This window comes from Filicampus tigris, chromosome 19, assembly GCF_054856515.1.
Source record: "Filicampus tigris isolate MCC_2025a chromosome 19, RoL_Ftig_1.0, whole genome shotgun sequence".
NCBI classification, from domain to species: Eukaryota; Metazoa; Chordata; class Actinopteri; order Syngnathiformes; family Syngnathidae; genus Filicampus; species Filicampus tigris.
In genome coordinates, this window is record NC_141235.1 from 1,920,225 (window position 1) to 1,943,790 (window position 23,566).

The window sequence follows — 23,566 nt, forward strand, 5'->3', positions numbered from 1 at the left end:
AGTGTGAAGGTTGGTCAACAAAAAAATGATGACTAATTTCAGGAAGGAAATATTACTATTTTGAGGCTTATTGCTACAAGACAATAAAAACGCCGGCCGGCGGTAAACGCTTAGCTCAGACACTTGCTTGTTGCATAAAATGCATCAAAAAAACATAATGCAAGTGTCAAAGACCTGGAGGCCCTCACTCACCACCCGCCACCCTGGGGAAGGGTTCATGGTGAGGGCATCTGACAAAACACGAGGTCAGGGTCATTTCCACACGACAGATGCGACAATTTAGCTGCTAGCTGTCTTGTGTTTAAGTGATTGGGAGCCATTTTAATTATGGTTGGGTTAGAGTTAGGGTTAGGTAATGTTTTATGCCAATTTGGTCATCCCGCACAAATATTTTGCCCCAAAATTCTGTAACATATACTGATAAACATTTGCCCCATCGTCTTTATGAATTTATAAAAGTCTGAGTTACAGTATAATGCCTTTTTATCTACAGTTGCATCCCTTTACGTGATTTAATTGCCAGGGTCAGTTGCCCTTTTGAACTAGAGCACTTCAAGTACCGGCCAAAAAAATCTGAAAAACGAGCACTTGACGGAGAGCGCTGGCGGGAAAAGAGCAACATTTTCTACTTGTCGAGATAGTTTGTTTGGCGGCATGTGGACGAAGCCTGGCCGGCAGATGAGCTCCACCGCGGGGACCTGACTCAAGTGAGGAGGGGTAGTGGTGGTCGTACCGCTGGGAGGGGGGAGAAAAAGGATGGCGTCGTTCGCGGCACTGTTTGACGACCACCACAACAGAGTGCGACCTTTGAGTGGCCATTCCTCTAAATGCAGTTGTAACTTCGCCATGCTAACATACAGTATTTGCTGTTTTCGCTTAGATGGAGGGAGGGGGGGGGGGTGGGGGGTCATCTTAGCCCCTGCCTTTCAACGGTGCTAATGTAACAAGGTGGCGGACATTAACGTAGGGGGAGGCGCGCTGTCAGTTGGACCGACCCGCCGCTTCCCCCTCCGCGGCAAGGTGGCCACACATGGCCGCTCGACCGAGGCTACCCCCCCCCCTTCCCTCACCACCACCTCATCGCCTCGAACTCAATTAAAACACCGCCATTCGCTTCTTTACCTTCACGAACTGTGAAAAGGAGGAGGCAAGTTGACTTTTTCTAGGCGCACGTCGTCGTCTTCGTCGTCGTCTTGGTGGTCAACGGCGGGGGCAGCATCATCACCATCCGTAATTCAAGATTCCACTTTATTAATCCGTCAGGAAAAGCGGTAACCTTCCCCACTTGCCTCTTCTTGTTTTCCCGGCCGCCTAAAATGTGCCGATAGGATACACGCCGCCTCCTTGTTGATTAAAAGCCGAGTCCAAGTGTTCCGTCGCTTTATTTTCTCCCCTCCGCCTCTTTTTTGCTCACTATGTGCAACTCTTGTGTGTGTGTTTTCTTCTCTTTTTATCAAGGCGGGGTCTTGGCTCGTTGAAGCCAATGACATAAACCAAGAAGCCCCTCCGCCCTCCTCCTCTTTTTACTCATATGGTCAAAGCATCTCTCAGAGAATCGTCCTTCCCTGGCAGTCAACAATGCATATACCTGCTTTTTGTTGCAAAATTGCATGTGCACTCTGCATAAAATATCACAGCAACCTAACATTTTGACGTCTGTCTGCTAAAATCTAAGAAAACATCCTTGGCTGAAATATTAATTCACATTCAAGTTGCTTCTAAGTTTTCCGTACGAACTAACAAAAAAGCCAACAAACTAACTAAATATCTAACCGAAAAAGAAAGTTTATCCTGCCAACTGCAAGCCAACCTACAAACTAACTAGTGTAAAGAGGACAAACCGTTCTTAGCAAAGTCATTACTGTAATTATAAACAATCACTTCTTGTAAAAGTCATTGACTGTGATTGATCAGAAAACAGACATATTTTGAACAAACTAACCAAGAAAATAGTGTGCCAACTAAACTAACTGACCAACTAACTCACTCACCAAAGAAAGAAACCCTCAAACTATCCATTCCATAATCCCAAATAACCTTGTCCAGACCGTTTTTTTTTTTGGACAATTACCTGCCCCATTAGGATTTAGCGACTCCATCTTTATGCATCGACAACAATGGAGTGCCTTTTTTTTTTTTAACCGCATTTGTAAATGTGCCACCACAGCATGGTTAACATTCACATGAGGCCTTCAAAGCCAATCTAATCAACACGTCCACAATGGCCGTGCCTATTTTGCACACAAGGCTTGAACGTCAAAACAATTCTATAGAGTAGCCCATAGTTCTCTGGTCATCGTTGGCGCATACTCCACAGTCAACCGTACATAAGCGATATCATATGACCGCAGACAGTTGAATAGGGGTCACGGCTTGACATCATGTCATTGATTACTCGCAGTTTGTTGGGCAAAAGTCCAAGGATTTATTCCATCATCATGTTTAAACGTCATTGCGTGGTCATTGGTCAGTCATAACAAACAACATGAACAGTAGCTAGCGTGGACGGCTTTGACATTTTGCGGCTCTTTTAAGGTGACTCGAAGTCTGAAAACAAAGTAACAATGATCACGCTTTTGTCTGTGTTTTAAAAGGACAATTCTGGAAGCCAATGAAGATACTTGGGAGAAGCCGTCCGGCTCGTTGAGGAGAACCACTTTGGCCGGGCTTTACCCACTTGCATCAACTACGTTCAGCGTAATGGTGAGCTGTATTTTGAATAATGTGTTTTATCTACTTCTAGAATGTACGTATGTAGAATGTAATGTATGTAGAATGTACGATAAAAATGTCAGTGACAGCATCGATTAATCGACTTCCACTTGACTTTAATCACGTTGTAGCCGACTATAAAAAATAAAAAAAACGTTAGTTGTACAACCACTAGTGGCCAATGAAGAGTCTTGCTCAAAACTTGACATTATTAAACATGTTTTAGTTGGTTTAGCAAAACACATTTGTCAGGACTCTTGGGAGACTGCGTCATTATAAAATAATGAATGCTTTTAAGTCTTCATCTGACAGAACTCCTGGCCATTTCTTTTTAGCGGTAATTTTCCAACTTTTTTAAAAGCACAGCGAACACGGAAGCACTCTCATTTCTGTGGTCCGAAAGCCATTTTCTGCTGCGTAGATTTATGCGAGGATGACATACTTGCTTGCTATCATCCTATCCATTGCATCTGTCCTGTTTGAACAACATGTAGTGTCCACGCCGCCGCCCTCAAGAGACACAACATCAATCGCTCTGCGAATATATTATTGACGCCATGTTTCTTTCATTCGGTGGATTTAGTTGCTCCTGCCAGCAACCCTGATCAATTGGAATTCTAAGGGCGTTGGATCTTAACATTTCCATCATGCTCATTTGGTGTATCGTCTCAAAATCATTTCCCTGTGCATTATAACCCCCACCGAATTCACTTTACTTTTCAGTTGAACAAGTCTCCTCAAAAAACGAAAGTGAAACCCGCGCGGTGTCCTTTGATGCTTCCTAAATTGCGCGCTTTTGCGCAGCTTTCGAGACCTAGCATCCCTGAATATTTTGTGCTACTTCCGAATCGGGCTAACTCCAAGGCATAGCTTCCAGTCCAATAAGTTGTGTAAAAAAAGCCCAAGAAAAAGCTCAACTCTTTTGATGCTCCAGTCCCAGCGACATTCTCTGCCATTTGAATGAACCCAAGGGCGTTGACTTCAGGTAGATGATGTCTTTTATTGTTTATGGATGTGCGCCACGATGACTCCCTCCCGTCCACTTCCCTCCTGTCATTAATATGCAAATGAGGATGTCATTGTTGCGCGCCAGGAAGAAAGCTGTCATGTCTTTGCTAGTGTTTGGATTATTATTTTTTTTTTCCCGGCAAGCGTGTCTTATCTTTGTTTAGCTGGAGAATCCAACATGTGAACATCGCTTCATTAGCGTCCGTCAGCCAGCTCTGGCTTTTCATATATGCCCGGCCGTTTTATTGCTACTCCCCTGCTGATTGGTGATCACCTTTTTTCATTTCTCATAGGCCCAAACACTTTTTTTTTTTTTTTTTTTTTTAAAGTTAAGCCCCTTCAAAAAGAATCCCCTAAAATGAACAAAAGATTTGAACTTTTTAAGAGGGTTGAAAGAGGGTGGCGGATGCAACCAATCAAGGGGATCTTCGCCATCTCATTTAACGAGTGATGTAATCGCAGACACGAGATCTACATGAGGATAAATAGAGCTCTGCTAATGCACGTTTGTACAGTACGTCGACATGGCATTAGCAAACCCTTGCACACAAATGTGGGACTTAAGCTGTGTTTCGAGCAAACAACTCCGCAGACAATTTTGAGTGAACCCTTTTGAGTAGGCCTGTTTAGTTCAAATTGACAGCGTCATGTTTTATTTCCAAAGGAAATGCGTCAGCCATGACGGTAAATTTGCATGTGGATCATCAGGTCATCTTTTCGTTTTTTACTCATGGCTCTGAGACCTGTTTTCCGTTTTTGATTTCCTAAAAAAGGTGATTTTGGAGAAGAAAGGATTCGGCCTGTAACGATTACAAAATAATAAAAGATATATATCATGGCTGTGTTGTGGCCATATTCTGAGTGGCTGTTGAGTTAATGGCCTCCCAAAATAGCGGCAATTTCCGCAGCGCGGGGCACGTTAAAACATCCCAGATTGAAAAGGCCCCTTTTCAATTACAATGCACCGTTCTCAAACGACAAGACGCACATCAAATCCAAGACGCCTTGCCCGTTTATGACTTGAGAGTGCTTTGATGGAAAATGCGCTTTATTATGGCAGGCAGGGACACCCCAATTTGTTTCCTCGGCGAGCTCTTCTTGTTCATTTTCATAGCCTTATCTTTTACTTTTGACACGTTGTCGTTCACGAGGAGAGTCGGAAGGAATATGCCGTTAACGCTCTCTCGCCCCTTCATGAATCATGGCTGACATGGAAATGCGAGCGGGAGACGAATGGCAGGATACGCACGCGGCGTTAACCCCTTCACCGCCCACAATCAATAAGACTTCAAACAACATTCAATTCAAAGCCAAACGGCACAGAAGCACACCATTATCCTCCGCCTCGCTAATACATTTATTACTCTGCTGGTATTGATTGGTGTCTTTGATGAATGCGCTTGTATTGGAGCCGTAACAGAGGTGGGACATCTTCCGTTTGGGAGCGTATGATGGAATGCCGAGACAGTTTATTACTTTAGGCCAGTAGTTTGAAAACTTTTTAGAGAAATTGTGGCTGACCTGTTTTCTGAATCGGAGCCGTGATTGGTCGCTGTGAGCAGTTGTGATGTCATTTTCAGGCGATAGAAGACAAAATGGCCGCCCCCACAGATGGCTGAAAACGAGTGGATTAACACTTATTCCGAAAAACGAAAATGTATCAGAATGCCCTGTTTCAACGAGTGGGCTTGCATAGAACATATTCTTGAAAAAAAAATGTTTACGTTGACTTCCGCTTTGAGGATTAAATTCAAATGTTTTGAACTAAAACTTAAAAACTACTAAACTGCACTTATCGCCCACTGATAAAATAATTTTTTTTTTTATCAATAAATTTTTCCTACTATTGATCATATTGTAGCTGTCCACATTTCATTTGATCTGATACATTAGGACAAAAAGTTTATTTTTCAGCTTTCAACAAACTTTGTCCCTGCATATTTACGTGTGTGTTTTTTTGGAATTATTGTGAATATTATTTTGAAGCCCCAGAATTTTTTTACAGCTCATTACATGTCCTCATAGTCTTGAGATTTTGTATTATTGTAGCCGGCACCGCTTCAATATACCTGGTGCTGGATATAGCGAAGCAGCCCCAGAGGATTTTTACATTTTCAATTTTCTTTTGTCCTTTTGTCTGTAAAGAAAGCACTCTGGCACAGTCTAAGGGTCACCATGTTGTGTGAGGTTTTCCTGGAGCTGTAGTGCTGCCGGGCGGGAGCCAACAGACATCCGAAGTGGGTCGGAGTATGGCGAGAACGGGAGTGGCGTCCTGCTGGGACACGCAGTCTGGTGTGGAGGTAATGGACAGAAGGGGGAGGCCAACAAAAAAAAAAAAAAAAAAAGAGGCTTGCCTGTGGCATGGCACAGAATGAGCGACTGCCATCTTTTCTGCTCCTCAGACGCAGGATGCAGTGATACCTTGACTTAAGAGTGCCCCACATTCCGAGTGTTACGAGCCATCACTCGGTCAATTTTTTATTTTTTTTGCCCACCAGTGTTGACACAGTTTATACAGAACGCAGCAAAGCGAGATACTGATACAACTCTCACAGAGCAGTCTGCACTTTTTTCGTGTAACCAAGCTTGAGTTTTCAATATGGATTCCAAAAAAAACAACAACAATGAAATTGTAACATTTGAGCCACTTGCTCCATCACTGCGTTAAAAACAAACGAAATTGGGGGTGAGTTGAAAAATGGACGCCAGCCTTCAGCCCGCGTGTGGAAAAATCATTACGGCGTGCGTGTATGCGCCTGGCCCGAGCTTGCTGACTTTTGTTATTGCGCCATTAATAACTTTTTTTTTGCGCTGCCAAGCAGACGTCATCAGGCTCGCTCGAGGGAGGCGGGAGCCGCTAAATTAAATCCATCGGTGTTACTTTTTCCCCGCTTTTCCGTCGTTTGCCTTCCCTCCCGTCGCAATTATCGTCACTTGGTTTAACCCCCGCAAAGATGGGACAGCGGTGTGACACCTGACGCTGACTTTGCCGCCATTGCAAACAAAGCCACTCGAACCCATTGATTGTGTACGCGCTACAGGGGCTGGAGGATGGAATGCCCACAAATTGAAAACATTCCAATTCGTGAGTAGAGCAGTGACACCAGAAGGCGCATCCAATAGGAGAGGGGCTGGCAGAGCGATTTCAGAGCGCCAGTGGGAAAGGTCTGCATGTGACTGACTTCCTGGTTGGCTGCTAGTACTTCCAAATATGGGTAAGCTTGTACCGGGGCGCTCTAAACAGCCACACCAGTGGGCTACATGAAAGAAAATGCATTTTCAAGGTGTAGACATAGCTAGGTAGCTAACTGCATGTTGTAATTGCACTGGATAACCAACAAGGCGGGACAAGTGGGTATCCGGTTTTAAACTTCTCATCTGATTTCCGTGCCGTATTTATGCACAGGCAATGTCCAGCCCATTTTATGGCTGTAATTCTCACTCTGAAGTTGAAAAAAAATTGGGAGACTTCATCTCCCTATTCCATATTGTGCGATATTGCCACATCTTTGTCACAGACTATTCTTTCATTTAATTTCCCTGCATTCCCCACGAAGGGGATTTGACAGTGACATGAGACTGCTGCACTGTCAGGCCTCCTCGTGTTGTAGTCGACATTCTGCTGACGCGACATATCCTCCGCAAAAAAAAAGCTGCGACTCAAGTGTTTTACACAGCAGAAACAGACGGTAAAGCGGGAGGAGGGACGGGATGGCGGGGTCACGGACGCTCTTATTGTGCATTCCAGCCACATTCCTGGACTTTTTAATCCCTGATGCGGTGCCGGGCAAAGGCCTCACCGGGATACAATGAGGCAATTGGAAGAAGAAGTGCTGTGTTTCCTCCTAAGAAGAGCCCAAATCATTGCATTCATAATCAAATTACTGTCAAAAATGTAGAATAGCCGGATATCGCCGCAACTTTCAAATCCAAATACCGCATCCCGCAATCACATTATCACATTACGTCAATGTTACAAGTTCTTTCAACACAGCAGGGTGGAAAGGCAGCTCGTTACGCAAATTGCCGGACGGATGCGATTGCAGGAGAAGGGAGTGTCAAGTGGTAAATCTCCAAGCATTTTTATTTATATCTGAAGCACTATATTGAAGTTCCATATTAGCAGCCAACCTTCGGTTTCTTATTTATTCCCATAAATTACCATGAATTACCATAAAAAGTTTAAAGTAATTTTGCAACCCAAGTTGTGCTGTCCAAATATTTGCTGTCACAGCAGACACTGATGTGATTCCAGGATATCAGGCCACAGCGCCCGTTTGCCTGGTTCAGGATTTGCGGGCCACAGATCCATGACATTGTGACGCGCGGGGAAAGTCTCGATTTATCCACAACGCTCAAGCCGATGAGGGACGATTCCCCCCCGACGTCAATGCGACGAACGGTCGCCGTGGAAACCGCGCCGGCGAAGGAAGTAAGCCGACGTATGAAGGAACGCGAAGGGTGGTTTTCGTGTCAAGACGGGAGAGGTGGCACAAAGTGTTAATCTGCGAAATTGGATGAATTTAAATTGCCTGGCAAATGGGATTAAATTGGATTGGCTGCACTTGGAAAAGGGGCTGAAAGGAATGGATATGCGGGTTACACTATTAAAAGAAGCCCCCCCACTGTTCAATATACAGTACATTTCAACCAGTGGGAGCTTGGGGGAGGTTCAAGTGTCAGCTCGAGAGAGAGAGGCTGCGTGGGACGCCAGATGTACACAATGTAAACATTGAGCATGACCTTTGTCTTGAGTTTCTATCCCGCCCACGCATAGGTCGCGCCGAGTCGGCTTAGCTGCGGAAAAAAAGACAGGCGATAAGCAGCCAAATGTCGTCAACTGGAAACTGGCGGGTGAACAAGGTGACGACTTCAAACAAAAATTGGGAAAAAACGCCTGCGATGTACGATAATTGGATAATCATCCTTGGTCTTGAGAAGAAACGAAAACGGATTTGAATCGGAAAATAGATTTTGATTGAAGCCAATTGAATCGAATCGTTGCTTTTAAAAAAATTTGTATCGAATCTTCTTTTACGGAGAGATGAACACGCCTACATTCCCCGCGCAACCACTGCCGAAAAGTTTAGTTTGAACAACCCTCAAGACAAGCCGTCAACTCATTAGCAATTTAGCATCCATTATATTAGTGCGGAGGTACAAAATATCTTCAAGGCGAGACAACATGTTGGGATTACTGTACAAGGAGATTTTTGTTTTTGCTTGAACAGTCACTTTAATCAATCCAGAGGATAATAACTCTGCGCCTCAACATTTTTGTGTGTAATCATTCCACTTCCAGGCGCTACAATAATTCCACCCCGTAAACAAGCAGCAAATCCAACGCCACCCCCTCACCACCCCCCCCCCCCCCGCCCTTTTTTTTGGGGCGACAGCTCGGCTAGTAATGAGCTGAAGTAATTAACCGGCGCCACCCGGGGGTAAAAGGTGCTCGTGGTACATACTAAGCCAGTCCGAGTGGGGCGCAGAATGAAATCACATAGAGGCCCTCTTGTCCCTCGTGGCTGTCAATTGAATATCTCCAAGTCGCCGCATCTTTGAGAGGTAAAAAGTGGCAAAATGTAAATGCTTCAAGCATAAATGAAGAACATCAGCCTTCTGTTTTTGGCGTGCACGTTTCATCCACAAATCCATGAGGATTTGGACCCATTCATGTAGCTAATAATGTCACCCAAAATACATTCCAAAAATGTCATCACTTGCTCTTGCAATGGACTCGTGGCAGGTGAGTTGCATACAATTCTCCCGTTAGGACGATTTTTGCTTTGCCTTCGAAAAAAAAAAATCCTTGCATAATAATACACTCAGTAATACACTGGCTGAACCTGATTTGGCCTTCGCTTTGACATGCATGTTTTGTCGGCATTATTCATGTGAGTCAAAGTGCTAACGTTATTATGCTTGTGCTCCCTCGGCAGACTTAAGGATGAACCATTCCCCCCTGCGCTCCGGCGCTGTAAATTAATCGCAACAAGGAGCGGCAGTAGGATGCAAATGAAAAGACCTTCAAACAGCATTTGGAGCCAAAATGGCGGCTAAGTTTTGCTCGGCCGCCTTTTACGAGCCTCTCATCAGCATTTTTTTTCTTTCTTTTTTTTCCCCCCTCCGCCCAGTTGTGTCGGCACGTTGATAAAAGACATTAGGCTTGTTTACACGTGCTCTCCGCTGAGCAAATATTGACTCATTTTGGAGTAATTGGTTTTTTTGTTTAGTTTTTTTTCTTATTTTACGCGTAAATGTGCAACCGTCTCTCTCTTTCGCTATGCTGGAGACATTTCTCCAAACGACGGCATCTGCTAACTTCTCCGTTTAATTTCCCTCCCTGGCGTTAACAGAGCGTTTCTGGCGCACGCAGATGGACGTCGGCGTCAAACTGTGAACGAGACACGTCGGTTTTATGGCATCGGAGGCGATTAACCCAAAAATAAATAAAGAAATAAAAGGAGGGCTCATTAGAAGACGGGATTGTCTCATTTGAAGGGTAATAAATAAAAAGGTTCATCACATCATAGACTCAAGTAGCTGTTAGCAAGCTGGGGACCATATTTGGTGACTTTAGCACCCAAAATGGCTGCCTCTCTATCAAACAGTACACAGTAAGTGTACAAAGTATGATGATACAGTCGAGCCATATCCAGAATGACACAGATTGCAAAGCTCCCGTAACGCCAAAGAAAAAAAAAAATCACTCGTGTTTTGTTTTGTTTTTTTCTTGTTTGCCGTTTGTTGTTAAGCAGAATCCGCAGGGCTCAACTGTAATTGCCCCACGGGCAAGCTGGGAACCACATTTGGTTACTGAATTGCTGGAAATGGCCGCCCGGTTATCGGACAGAATAAGCATGTGATGATCCAGTGTAACGATATCGAGAAGGAAAGAGAGACGCCTCCCAGGGACAGAGAAAAGCAATGTCATCGAAAAAAGGACGTTTTGGTCATTTTGTGAGATGAATAAACAATACAAGCTCTTATACCCACTGGTGATGGTGGAGCATCGCTATGGCAACCCCCATTTCCTGGTCATATCTTTAATGAAAAGGTAATGAGAGAAACATAACAGTCCCAACTTCATTACGGCGGTAAAGATTGGGCAATAAAAAAAGTCAATTAGCGTGTCCGTCATGTGCTGCGGCTGCAGTCAGGAATGGGAACAGAAGGTTTCCTCTGCCTGCTCATTAAAGATGAATATGGTCCTTTTTTTTTTTTTTTAAAGTTCTCGCCTTTTACCGCTCCTAACATAACCCTCATTTAGCTTCACAATATTGGGTGCGCCGGCATTTACAAAGCTAACAATGTCAACGTGTATGTTTTGATTGGCCACGTTGATGATTTGTCTGCTGTAACAATTGGCCGATGTCGCACAGCGCAATCAAAAATCCGGCGGCCAGGTATCAAAAGTGGTCACAGCACCCCTGTTTCCTCCACCTTTCTCCCCCGCTTCCATAGATAATTAGGCGGATCCTTTATTTCGTACGAAAAGAGATGCTTCTTCTGCTATCAGTGTTTTATGGACTTGGATTTTCCAAGAGAGAGGAAAATGTGTGAGTACTTGACACCCGCCCAAAAAAGGTTTGTAATTGTAATTTAACAACAACCATAAGCTTAGCTTGATAAGTCACTTTAACGCAATGCTAACAAACAATGTAAAACACCCCAGAAAGGCTAATGAATAGCATCTGTATCGCTATTATATATTTGAACAGATAATAGATCAATACTCACAGGCATGTATTCTTTATCCTCTGCGAAGAAACACTGATAATCCTGCAGCTTCCTCAGGTAGTCTAGGTCCGCCATGTCCGCTGAAGTGAAGCAAAAAAAAAAAAGGATCAAAAAATGTCATTCTTTACATTCACTTTAGTGAAGTCATGACTGTATTTTTTTTTTTTTTTTTGGTCCTTTCTCCCCGTCAAAGAGCCGGTGTGCCTTTGACAGTCATTGACTTTGAATCCCTGCTCCACAATGCAGGCTGGTCCAAATGAAAACAAGTCTGTAATTACATGTCGTCCCCGGGGAGCCGCCATCAAACACTGGAATGAGGAATCCCAATCACGCCGATGTAATTAAGCATTGTGCAGCCTCATGCATTATGTAGCATTTAGCCGCTTGCTAAGTAGCTAATAAACGCCACGGATTCCCCACCACCACCTTGGCGGATGCGGCTGCTAATTGGCCTCGCTGTCTCCCGCCCTGCTTCAGGTTGAACCTTAACCACTTGTACAGGCAAGGGGGCTTCGACGTCATTTTGAGTGACAGATGCGAGTCTGGGGCTGGGCGGGGACACGCATGGTTGCCCGCATGAGAGACAATGTCAACATCACAACCCATATTGCATTTTTTTTATATGGGTTTGAAAAATGGGACTTTTTTTTTTGTTCGGTGACTATGCTCATAATTGAAATTTCCCAATTATAATTACTTAAAATGTCATTAATCTGTTCTAACCAGACCCCTATGCGCATATCAACATTTTTTGGGGAACATGATTTTAATAAGGTTAAAAGCACTGTGCAGCATTGTACTATATAAAAACACATCACTTCATAACTTAAAAGTGGAAATCAATCCAAACATGTTTTTTTCAAGAATATGTTCCCAGCAGGCCCACTAGTTGAAACGGGCATTCTGATTAATATTGCCTTTGTGGAATAAGAGTTAATCCACTCGTTTTTTAGCCATCTCTGGAGGTGGCCATTTTGTCACTTGTGTCGACTGGAAATGACATCACGGTTGCTCAGGTAACCACCAACCACGGCTCAGCTTCAGAACACGTCAGCCGTGATTGGTCGTTACCTGAGCAGTTGCGATGTCATTTTCAGTCGACACAAGTGACAAAATGGCCACCTCCAGAGATGGCTAAAAACGGTGGATTAACTCTTATTCCACAAACGCAATATTTATCAGAATGCCTTGTTTCAACTAGTGGATTTACATAGAACATATTCGTGAAAAAAAATATGTTTGGGTTGACTTCCGCTTTAACGAAACAGAAATGAATGTACTTCACTTTCAATGGTAACCACGTGACGTTGTGAAGTTCATTGCCGCCAACCGATATCAACTCGATTGTAGATTGTGCAGGTGTACCTAATCAAGTGTCCAGTGAGCGCGTCTAAAAACGTAACAGCAGGTTGCCCGCCCCAAGTGTACGAGGATATTATAGTTAGCCTTGTTGTTTTTCCCCCACCAGGCTTATAGCCCACCCTTGGTGTCCCGCCACCCTCCCCCTGGCAAACGGGCATATGGCGCGAAAACATTTCCGTGAAAAAATTCCTTCCGCGCTTTGGCCGCGTTCCCTCCCTCCCTCGCTCCTTCCCTTCCACCCTCCCTCGCCCCCTCCCTCCCTGCAAATGGAAAGTGTCATGTAACACATTTGCATGGTGTGACGCGTGATGAAATGCTGCTGCAATGAGAACTTTATTTGTTTTCTTCACCGAGGCCGTCCTAGCGCGCAGCGGGGTAAGCGTCCGTGCCAAGAGTTTTACCAAATCGGGATTGTCAGCCGAGGAGTGTGGCGCATGTCACTGTCGGCCGTGGGCTCATTTCCGCCCCAATATGTGCCCCAGCCCACTTGTGTCAAAGCGCTTCAATGAATTATGCATGCTTTTCACCTTGAAGGACATTAGGGCTGGAATGACTTCAGAATATTTGGAGTCAACGCTAAGGTGATGATGCTCGAGTCGACGGTGATTTTTTTTTTTTCCTCAAGCAGGGGCGGAGCCAGAACGTGGCTAATGGGTGGGCCTGGAAAAATCAGGGTGGGCCTGAATATTTCTCTCACTTCGCACAATCCTCCTGTCCCGACACGTTGTATATTCAAATAAAATAACAAACTGAATAATATGAAGTTCAGATCATCCTTAGACAACCGCAATGATGCCAATCTTAATATTCAATAAAATAAAATAAAAAAACACACACACAAGGAAACCCAAATTCAAAAATAATTTCATAAGAATTCACTAAAAATGTAAAAGTATATATTTCATGAATCTCACTGGGTGGGCACTGCCCACCCAGGCCCCCCATGGCTCCGCCCCTGTCCTCAAGCCCCGACTTTTGCCACCCTCCTCAGTTGTACCGATTGGCGATTCATCGACTTCAAGCGACAATCATTGTTGTGCAGTCTTCGAGTCGACGCGTTGATTAGACGGTTCAACCCCTAAAGGACGTGGCTGAGCACGTCATTCCAACCCTGTGAAACTCATTCCATGAAATGCATTCCCGAAAAGCAGGCAGGACTCTTACTTGGGATTTGCACTCTGGCTCCCTCGCATGTAGGTCATGCCTGATTGTTAAAAGAGTGCTCTTCAAAGTTCCAACCTCCTTTTGTTCCCCTGCTTTTTGATTTGTTTGATCGAAAGATTTTTTTTGGGGGGGGCGGGGGGGGACAACGGAGTGACGGAGCGCTGAGAAATAGGGAGCGACGTCGCCACCTCGCCAGGCCGCGCTCGTGCCAGGCGTCTGTTTTGTGCGGGAGATTAATGTTGCGTCAGTCACATTCTTTGTGAAAAACGGCTCGCCCGGAATCTGGCGACATTGCAAACCGACGGCAGGCAGGGGGAAAAAAAAATAGAGGAGTGCGGCGTTTGGGGACGGAATGCTAAATTTACTTGACATGCGCGGCGTCCCGCTGTTTTCCGCCAGTCAACGCTCGCTTGCTGTCGGTGGCGTCATTAAAGCTGCTCGTGGGCGGCTTGCGGCTCGAGTATGCAGATATACACGTCGTATAAGGCAGTTTTTTTTTTGTTTTTTTTCCCTCCCCAACAAGGCTTTGCTCAGGGGCATGACACATTTCTGAGGGGCTTTTGGATCTCCTGGCCTGATAATTCCTTTAATTATTCAACACTTGGCTGGCAGATGAAGTGAGGCCATGAATAAGGAAAAATCTTGAGGCAACACACACACACACACTACTTGCATGAATTCCCTTGGATTGGACTCTACGCTGTTCTTGGTTGGTCATCGTTCAGTGGTGTCGAAATGGATGGATTGATTCAATTAGACCTTTTTACTATGACGTCTTCTAGAGTAAACCAAGCCATGGTTGCATGCGGCCATAATTTACATTTCAACAGGTGAGCCGATTCAAAAAATAAACGTGGTGGAAATGCACTTAAGCTTTCTGTTGCTCGGATTAATGGGACAGACATGCTCTTTTGCTACAGGACTGACACGTAGGTCGGGTTGTCGAGCTAGCAGGCTAGCCGTTATGTTTTGCTAAAATTACTCAAAGGCAATCCAGGCAAACATTTGATACATACTTGTGAGAAGTCTTTTGAGGGTTTGTTGCTGCTTGCCTATCTTCTCTGTACAACTATTGATACAACTCTCCCATCAGATAATCAGCAAGGTCCGCAGAAGTTGGATAGCAATCTTAATCATTTGACTCAGGTGTGTTGCAGCACATGGAAAACATCCAGGAAACTGGTCCTCCGGCAACAGGATTGAAGACCCTTTAAATCAGCCCCACAAAAAAACCTTCTGAGGTAAATTTTGCGGCGTAGCCACAAACACAACTAAGTTCATGCAGAATTTAAAACACCGAGCCACAAAAATTAAATGTAGCGCCACCCTCTGTTCCTCCGAAGAATATCCATAAATGTGGTGGTTTGTTTTGTTCCTCCTCTCATTTATTTTGTGCATGAATAATACAACGTCTCCTTTCACTGATGTGGAGATGAAACTACCTCACTTTGCCTTTCATGTGCATGCTAGAAACACAAACGCTGCACCTGTATGGAAGCACGAGAGGGCCACGCCGCATGCGGACCGGTGTGTGCGCGCGCTACTTCTACGGGCATCCGTCCATCCCGCCATCGCTCCGCGCCGGCGCCGCGGCAGACTGCTCGTGCAGATCAACCAAAGCCAAACAAATTAGTCTTTGTTGAACCTGCTGCATAATAATGAAGTTCATGCGAGTGCGAGTCCAGTCGCTAAGTGATGGCCGCAACAATGCACAAAAGGCTCATGTACACTCTGACTGACAATTGTCCTTCAATGTATCGGCAGAAGAGCTGCAATTCTTACTATTGGGTTTACTGGCGAGTTTTAGGGGAGCATTTACACAACACACTGATCAAAAGTAGTGCGTTTTGGCTCTTCACGTAACAGCTAGAGTGAGGGCATTTAAAAACGCTATCGTGTGCTATCTAGGCGCCACGGAACAATGTTGAAATGAGTTAAGGAGCTTCATTTAGCCAGGGAATAGCTTTCTGATAGAACACAAATGTGCTTTGCTGCCATCTAGTGGCAACTATAGGCAAGGTCAGTGTAAGAAGTGCCCATCAGCAAGACTTTCAACTTCAGAAGTCGTGAAAAAAAAAAAAAGGTTTAAAAATGAAATGATCCTGACAAATAAAATGGAATTATTGGATAAAGCTGATGAATTGCTGCACTTGAAAGATACTCAGCAAGCAGCACAACTATTTGATGATGATAAACGCTTTTCAACAGTTGATTTGAATGTGAAATGGGAAGGGAGGCGATGGCGGCTTCACTCATTCTTTTGCTTCCTTTCATCCTCAAACTCCAAAAGAAACAAACGTCTAAGAGTGAGTGTGTGTGCGATCCGCTTGCCGCCTTCTTTTAACATAACAGAAAGGCTGATCTCGCACTATGCCCGATTGGAATGTTTGGCAGCTGCTGCAAATGACCGGCATAGTGAAGCTATTGCCAACTTGCACTTTTCCAGGAAAGGAAAAAAAATGCTACAAATACGTCCAAAAACAGACAATGCAGTCACTGTTCCTAAGTGTCAATTGTTTGACTTGGAAGAAGAGAAAGGTCACAGTCATTCTGGCGATAAATTGCCATAATATGAGTCGAGGTCGCCCCCTGCTGGAACTTTTTATTCTGCCACAATCGACCTTTTCAGACTGTACTCGACACACACCAGGGTACTTGGTGTGTCATTGACTACCGCTGTATGACACCAATTTGAACGATTTGGTCTTTGGTAACTTAAACAGATGACTTTTTTTTATTTTAATTTCCTGAAAGGTAATTCGTTTTGGAGATGTGAGGATTCCACCCGACAGCGAGGATAAATCCATAATTAACTGTTTACTCTCTGTCCTGAAATTGAAACCCATGAAAAGTTTTTTTTTTTTCCTCTACTGGTTTAAATCAAACATTTTGGATAAAATGACTCAAATGATTCCAGTCTAAAGAAGCACGGTAGATTTGGGTTTTTTTTGCATCCACTTTTGGCCATTTCCGAAAGACACATTTAATGGCTCACTGCTGTCAAATAGCGCAAATGAATGACGCAACGTTTATTATTTGTTCATTTTTAAGTCTGTAGGTTGGACTGTGACGAGAGTCGAGCTCACACAAGTCATGGTGTAGAATCTTCCTCTGACATTTGCCTCATTTTCTTCTAATTGATTCCTCCTTGCAGTTATCGGCGGATGCCTCGGCTCAACTGCGGTCTTGGGCTTGTGGTCTGCCTCCGCCCCCTTCAAGACCATCTGAATTAATAAGTGTTCCAGGTACGTATTGATTACCCAATCAATGTCTCGTTTGTGTTGCGCCGCGCCGGCATGATGAGGTTGAAATGGAAACGGCACAAAGAAAAGCAGCTGCTCCTTTTTTCAGTCACTTTTAATTTAAATTACAAGACACCATTGTGATGGATGGTGAAAAGAAGTCACCCGTTAAAGCGGCAAATGGGTAATGAGATTTCCTTTCCAAAGACTTTAGACTCTATCGTAGCCAACAAAATGGTTGTTTTTGTCATCTCTGGTCTCGTCATTTTCAGCTGTTTTGTGTAACATATTTGGGCAAATATGAATTGAATGCATTTTTGGAATAACATAAGATGCGCATGGAGCAAGCGCCGTGAATACTTTTTGGATACCTTGTCGTGCGGGTGAATTAACATTCCAAGTACCTCTTCATCGAGTCATTGTGAGCGCGGTGGGGTGGACGTCGCAGATGTCGAACCAGTGGCGGTCCACTTCTTTGTGCGGCAGCAGGGCGTTACGCGGCAGGAAGGGGCGTCGGTGGCGCTCGCGGCCGCTCGCCACCTGCCAGAAGCGCCGGTCCTTGAAGAGGAAGGCGGCGTCGTGCGCGTACGAGAAATAGGCAACGTCGATGTTACCGCCTGGGTGGTCGCCGCTGGACACTGGCGGGAACGCCGCTCGCAGGGCTTTGGGAAAACCTGGTGCCACGCCATTGGACTCCACGCTGAAGGCGTACACCTGTCGCAAGACGAAAACTTATGTGAGTTGACAATTCCGCATGATTCAAATCTGCTGCCGGCCGGATGACGTCCTTACAAGAGTGTTTTTGAAGAAGTAAATGCACGAGTCCCGTCGGTCATAAACGGCCGTATCGATTGGACCAGAGATTCCCGGGAAACCCTCGGAGATCTTCCTGGGATAGCGGTGGCCCTCGGGGTCCAGTCTGAAGACCTTGTCGTTGTCGCTGTCGTACTTCCAGAATTGAGTACCTGTGGCAAAAGAGCAAGCTGTTGCGAAATGCGCTATACAAATAAAATTGTATTGCATTTTATGCTAGCAATACACGACATTATGTTCATAAAGTGCTTCCCGGTATAAAGTGGCACCCTACCTTTGAAGAAGTAAACGGCGTCTCGTCTCCGAGACCAAACGTGCACATACGCGTCCACGCCGTCGGCAGGGAGCCCCCGCCAGCCGATCTGCACCGGCACCGGGTCGCCGTAGCGCGTCCGGTTGTTGCGGTTCTCATACAGCCAGTACCAGCCCTCCCTCATGAAGTAGGTGTTGAAGCGTAGCACCGCCTGGCCGTCGGGGCTCCTCTCTCGTCGGATCCAGTCGAACACGGTGCTGAAGCGGCCCCTGCAGGCCCCTGCGAGCGAGTCGGGAACAGAGTTTGAATTGAGAACGTCCCCGGGCCCGCTCAAAACCTGGACAGTGGACGCTGCTCACCGTAAAGGTTCTGTATGGCTTTCCTGTCCATCCAGCCCATTTCCAAACCAGCCTCCTGGGGCAGATAGTTGGGCTGCATGATGGATCCAGGTGTGTAGATGTGCGGCAGCCCTAAAACGTGTCCAATCTCGTGAACGGCCACCTAAAAGAAGATGTCGGGATGGGCAAACGGTCGCGATCCAGGGTTCCCTTCGACACTCACCTTAAGGAGGCTGATTCCGCTGCCGGTGTTGGGGGCAGTGAAATGTTCGTCGTCGTCAAAGTGGATGTCGCCCAGGAACCAGGCGTGAGCAAACTCCTGACCGCTGCCATCGAACCTCTGATTGCATCCCAGATGTCTTCCTAGATGGCGTGGAATTGAATCGCACGATGTTCAAGGTGACTAAGTTGCTACATTACAATTCTATCAACCCTTGAGATTGAACAAAGTACTGCTTTTGCTCCATATTGAAATCCCAAGAACGGTGGAGCCCCGGAACGTAAATGGGCCTGCAGTGAAATGGCTCAAAAAAGGCTAAGAGTCAGGAACCGCTGTGTTGCGATGGACTGGCAACCAGTCAATTCCTCTGCTCCACCTCACCCAAGACAAGCAAAGTATTTCGCCACACCTGTGCCAAAGCCCAGCCTGATGTCGACGTCCTCCAGCGGCGAGCGGTTGTCCTCCATGAACTGGAGCGGCGACACCTCGCTCCACATCCTGAAGGCCAGCCTGAAGACGTAGCGCTGCTCCTCGATGGACAGCTGATTGCTGTAGCCTTCGCCCATCAGCCGCCACTTGAGGACATTCTTGCTGAAGGCCACGTGTCCCGCCTCACCCACGTCCCTCTTGCGCCGCCTGCGCTTGGACACCAGGGCGGCCAGGTGGCGCTTCCTGCGCGCCACCACCGGGCTTGGACGCGTTTCCGCAGAGTGCTGGCCCCGACGGGAGCCGTTTTGGAAATCTGGGCTGAAATCAGTCATGTTGGTGTCAGAGAGAGCACTGACTGTGCCGTTAGCATTCGCCAGGTGTGTTTCAGAGTCATTAGCAACACCGGGAGGCGTGTCGCTTGTTGCGTGGTTGCCATCAGTTGCGTTGAACGTGTGCCAACTGCTGCCGTTTTCCACATCCAATTCCAGACTCTCCTCAAGTTCAGATTCGGGACCGAGCGCCTCCACGGGGTCCTGCTCCGTTTCCTTGTCGGGGACGCCGCACCTCGGCTTGTTCATGGCCTCCCTGGTGGCGTCGTCGAAAGCGCCCGTCACCGGCAGGCCAGACAGCCTCTGGAAGTCTGCAAGTGCTGCGCTAAACGCTTGGTTTTCTCCTTGTGGAGGGGTGCGATCCCTGGAATGAGGCACTGAGGTCCCCTCCCGGATGCCCACTTGGAAGTCGTCAAGGAAAGCATCATTGTAGTCCGGATCCTCGTACCCGTCCCGCGTCTCCTCCCACCTCACCGGCTTCATGAAGCCGTATCTGGAGAGGAATAGCTAAACGAGACGGGGAAATCAAATTTGCGCCATCTTACTAACCAATGCATTTTTTGTGATTTCATAGAAATGTACCTCTGCTGTGTACTCGTCCGTTACGGTCCGAGCCTGCCGGGCGTCGAACATCTGCAAATCCGAATGATCGCGACGGTGGAAAAGTTTCTCGCCGGCGCTGCTCCAAACAAGCAAAGAAGTGATCAGCTGGATGGGAGTCAGCATCGTGGTGGCGTTGGAAGCGCTGTCGTCTGCAAACAAAAAGTTGGGCTGTGCGGCTTTATAGGAGCAAGCGACCACAGGTGCGGTCACCCGGACGGGGAGGGCGTCCCACAGCGTTGTGTGAAAAGCAAACATCGCTCAACTTGATGTTAGCTACAAATAGTGCCGGCCGACGTGCTGTATAACGCACTGCTGGTTTTCGAACGGACTTTGAAGAACACCCACTTGGAACAGTCAAGCAAAATCTTTAATTAAGAAGACCACACAAACAACGACAGCAAAGCGTCACCATTTACAGTCGAATAATAGAATAGAATATACACATATAAGGCATGGTGGCTTTGGGATCCACAGCAAATAAATACAATTCACATACAAAAGTAGCAAAGGTACACTTAGAGGGTGGGCAACCTTTTTCCTTTTTCAGTGTGACCAATTTACATAAAATCCAGCACAGAGAAAACATAAAAAAATACTGTATATATATTTTGGCAGATAAATTACATTTTAGGAACTTGAACATAGTATACTCAATCAAACAATTTTTAAGGTCCGGGAAGTAAGCCCTCCACCCCGCAAAAAATTTCAGTGGCCCCATCCTGAGTGTCAGAAATTATGAGCAATCGGGAGGATGCACAAAATTTAATAAAGAAGCTATGCTGCGAAAACTACATGGATATAATATATGTTGATATTTTAACATATTACAGCAAATAACGGAGGGTAGGTTTAAAAAAAAAAAAAAAGATCTAATGTACCTAATATATTGTCCAGTTAACAGACTTGACTGGTAAAGGTCGGATGGTCATTTTAGCGCTTTGCTTACGGCCTCCGCCAGGTGCTGCGCCGTGGGCTTCTCGGCGGTGCAGCTGACGCTCAGACCCTCCGCCTGCATGGCGTCCCGCGTGGTGGGCCCGATGGCGGCAAACTGCGCACAACATTTGGCTTTTGGCTGATGGATTCAATCGGGCACGTTTGTCGTACATCGAGATTTACCTTTATTTGCGCTAGCCGCTCCCCGGCCAGCCTCTGCAAGGCCTGCAGACAGAAGTTGACTCCCGACGGGCTGAAGAAGGCCACGCTAGCCGGGGGGCCCTAAGGGTGACAATGTTAACAATTGAGACGACATGTACTGTATAGCAGAGATTACCGAGCACTGTGCCTTGAGATATAAAGTGCACAACGTAGCGAGAGTTATGTTTGACCTGCGCTGCAAAATAGTCTGTAAGATTCTTCCCCACGTCAGGATGCTCGGCTGTTTGATAGACAGTCAATGTCTCGAGGGGAACCCCTGGTGGACAAAAGAGGAAGTGATCATCACAGGATGGATATTAAATAAGCACAGTACAGAAAGTTACACTTTATATGTTTCGCTGTACTTTGCCGACTATTATTATTATTATAAAAGGACATTTTACCATTCTCCCTCAAAGCCATTGGCAGAACTTCTCTTTTGATGGAGCCACAAGGGAAGAAAAGTGGGGGGATACTGGTGTCCTCTCCTACTTAGAGAAAGAAACATGGCCATTTGCAATTAATAAGGGCAACAAGGCCAATCACAGATTTTCCATGTCTTATTCGGATTAAGTAACTTGAATTAATCAATTAATTAATAACACAGCTCTTCTTCTAATGTCAAAACAGACCAAAAGCATTCCACCGTACCTTCAATGATGACACGGGACAGGACCTCCGCCGTCCCTGTGTCCTCACCCAGTGGGTTCAAACCAAGACGGCGTACTGCAGAGAAGACAAAAAATGTAAGCGACAAGTTTTGTCATTATTTTCTAGTAAAGTCGGCAATGGTCAATCACTTCCTTACACCCGGAACTACTCTGCTGCTTTGTTTACAAACATTATGAAAAGGTCTATAAGGCCGTAAAAGAACAACAAAAGAAGGTGGAACACACTTCAGGAAGGTTGCCACACCTGCTCAGAAACAATAATGGTCCATCGCGACAAGTTGTCACCTGTGCTAACGGCACCTCGCGTGTTCATGTCGGTGGCAGGTGACTTTACCTAAGGAGGCCGTCGCTTTCCCCACCACATAAACGGACTTTGCGTTCCACTTGTCTTTTGCGGTGCGCTCCCATTCTGTTGAAAAAGACACAAAAGTGTTATTTTGTTACACGTGTGTGACAGTTGTTGGATTGTTTTGCACGTTCCAGACATATTTGTCACATTTGAAACAGGGGTGGGCTCTCCATATTAAGTTCTCCATTTTGTCTCACCTTCTCTTCTGTCCTCTAAGCACATCTTTACTGCCTCCACTGCTCTTGGGCTTGTAAATATGAGGCCACCATATTTTTCCGGTTGAAAAAGCTTTGGGGAAGATATAAATCGTCTTGAATATAAGATATTTAAAAAAAAAAAAAAACACGTAATAGAGCAAAAAAATGTCTGGTTACCTTATCCGATAGGGTGTTTAGTGAAACAAATTTAAACGATAGCACAGGCAGAAGGGTGGCTTGCAGGCCACGTGACATCATCTCCTGCAATATTGTAAAAATAGACAGCCAAGCATTAAGGTATGACAAAACTATAAGGGTTCATATTTATATTGTTTTCGTGCCTCTACCTGGATGTAAGGATCAGGCCCTTGGTCTCCATCTCTAGGCTCCTTCAGAAGCAGCACGTTCATTTTGATAAAACGTGTAGAAATTATGTATCATAAATTACCCGATTATCGATAATATAATCGAGACTTTCGGGAAAATGAATGGGGGTGTCATCAAGAAGTCAGTGAAGTGTAAACGAAGGTGGGCGTGGACGCAAAGGAAGCTAAACTACACCCAACGACTGTCAGGTTGCTGATAACAACATAGCTTGGATGTGAGATTTTGGACAAGATTAGTCACTCAGAAATTCGTCAATAAAGCCACAAATTCAACGAGAAGTAACTTACTTACATTACCCGTAACGCACACGGTACACCATTGTCGCAATGACAACATTATTAAAAAGACAACAAAACTTGCTAGCTTCATCACACAGCTGAGCGCATATTGACCGGTTATTGTAAGGAAGGGGAGTCGCGCTATTTTAAAGCTAAATAACGTACTCCTCCCAAGCACTACTTGCGTGACACAGCTCATATGTACTTTAAAAAAAACATATTTATCATATTCTCTAAGGGTCAAGACAAAATGTGTGACTGCAAATTGCGGATGAAACGCAATTTAAATGTGTCACCCCTGCGTCATTAGTTTATCCCAAGTCGCCATTGACTCTGA

General features: G+C 45.6%; 2 protein-coding genes and 1 long non-coding RNA gene across 6 annotated transcripts in view; 1 reads left to right on the plus strand and 2 right to left on the minus strand.

Annotated features, from left to right (window-relative positions):
- mmp21 (matrix metallopeptidase 21) overlaps nucleotides 1–20,504 on the minus strand; it is a 44,537-nt gene extending 24,033 nt beyond the window's left edge. Inside the window, exons 1-9 of one of the 4 annotated variants that reach the window (XR_015082549.1) lie at nucleotides 20,193–20,504; nucleotides 19,262–20,117; nucleotides 18,856–18,995; nucleotides 18,654–18,795; nucleotides 18,316–18,573; nucleotides 18,021–18,193; nucleotides 17,843–17,942; nucleotides 17,633–17,768; nucleotides 11,461–11,540 (exon numbers count right to left, since the gene is read on the minus strand). Coding sequence is in view for 2 of the 4 variants with exons in the window: in XM_086016494.1 (XP_085872620.1) it covers nucleotides 17,637–17,942; nucleotides 18,021–18,193; nucleotides 18,316–18,573; nucleotides 18,654–18,795; nucleotides 18,856–18,995; nucleotides 19,262–20,117; nucleotides 20,193–20,468 (2,151 nt within the window). In the remaining 2 variants the exon portion in view is untranslated. Of the gene's footprint in view, nucleotides 1–11,460; nucleotides 11,541–17,346; nucleotides 17,943–18,020; nucleotides 18,194–18,315; nucleotides 18,574–18,653; nucleotides 18,796–18,855; nucleotides 18,996–19,261; nucleotides 20,118–20,192 lie in introns of those variants that run through there. The other 3 variants (XR_015082548.1, XM_086016495.1, XM_086016494.1) reach the window with 3 other exon arrangements.
- On the plus strand, nucleotides 594–9,673 carry LOC147128802 (uncharacterized). The gene is made up of 5 exons (XR_015082553.1): nucleotides 594–707; nucleotides 2,595–2,703; nucleotides 5,866–6,020; nucleotides 7,976–8,152; nucleotides 9,660–9,673. It is a non-coding gene; the product is annotated as an uncharacterized LOC147128802 (long non-coding RNA).
- A 58-nt stretch (nucleotides 20,505–20,562) lies between the features above and the next one.
- uros (uroporphyrinogen III synthase) lies at nucleotides 20,563–23,528 on the minus strand. The gene is made up of 9 exons (XM_086016514.1): nucleotides 22,912–23,528; nucleotides 22,742–22,825; nucleotides 22,565–22,655; nucleotides 22,353–22,427; nucleotides 21,999–22,073; nucleotides 21,752–21,835; nucleotides 21,539–21,624; nucleotides 21,330–21,428; nucleotides 20,563–21,261 (listed from the first exon to the last, which is right to left on the minus strand). The coding sequence occupies exons 1-9, from the start codon at nucleotides 22,972–22,974 to the stop codon at nucleotides 21,139–21,141; spliced, it is 780 nt and encodes a 259-aa protein (XP_085872640.1). The 5' UTR covers nucleotides 22,975–23,528; the 3' UTR covers nucleotides 20,563–21,138.
- Between the last annotated feature and the right edge of the window lie 38 nt (nucleotides 23,529–23,566).

Bases quoted from the DNA above. Each gene is read 5' to 3' on its own strand.
- uros (XM_086016514.1), bottom strand. From the start codon at position 22,974: ATGAACGTGCTGCTTCTGAAGGAGCCTAGAGATGGAGACCAAGGGCCT. The intron at 22,428-22,564 runs GTGAGACAAAAT...CTTTTTCAACAG, and splicing joins CTTAGAGGACAGAAGAGAAG to AATGGGAGCGCACCGCAAAA. The intron at 21,625-21,751 runs GTAAAATGTCCT...TTTGTCCACCAG, and splicing joins AATGGCTTTGAGGGAGAATG to GGGTTCCCCTCGAGACATTG.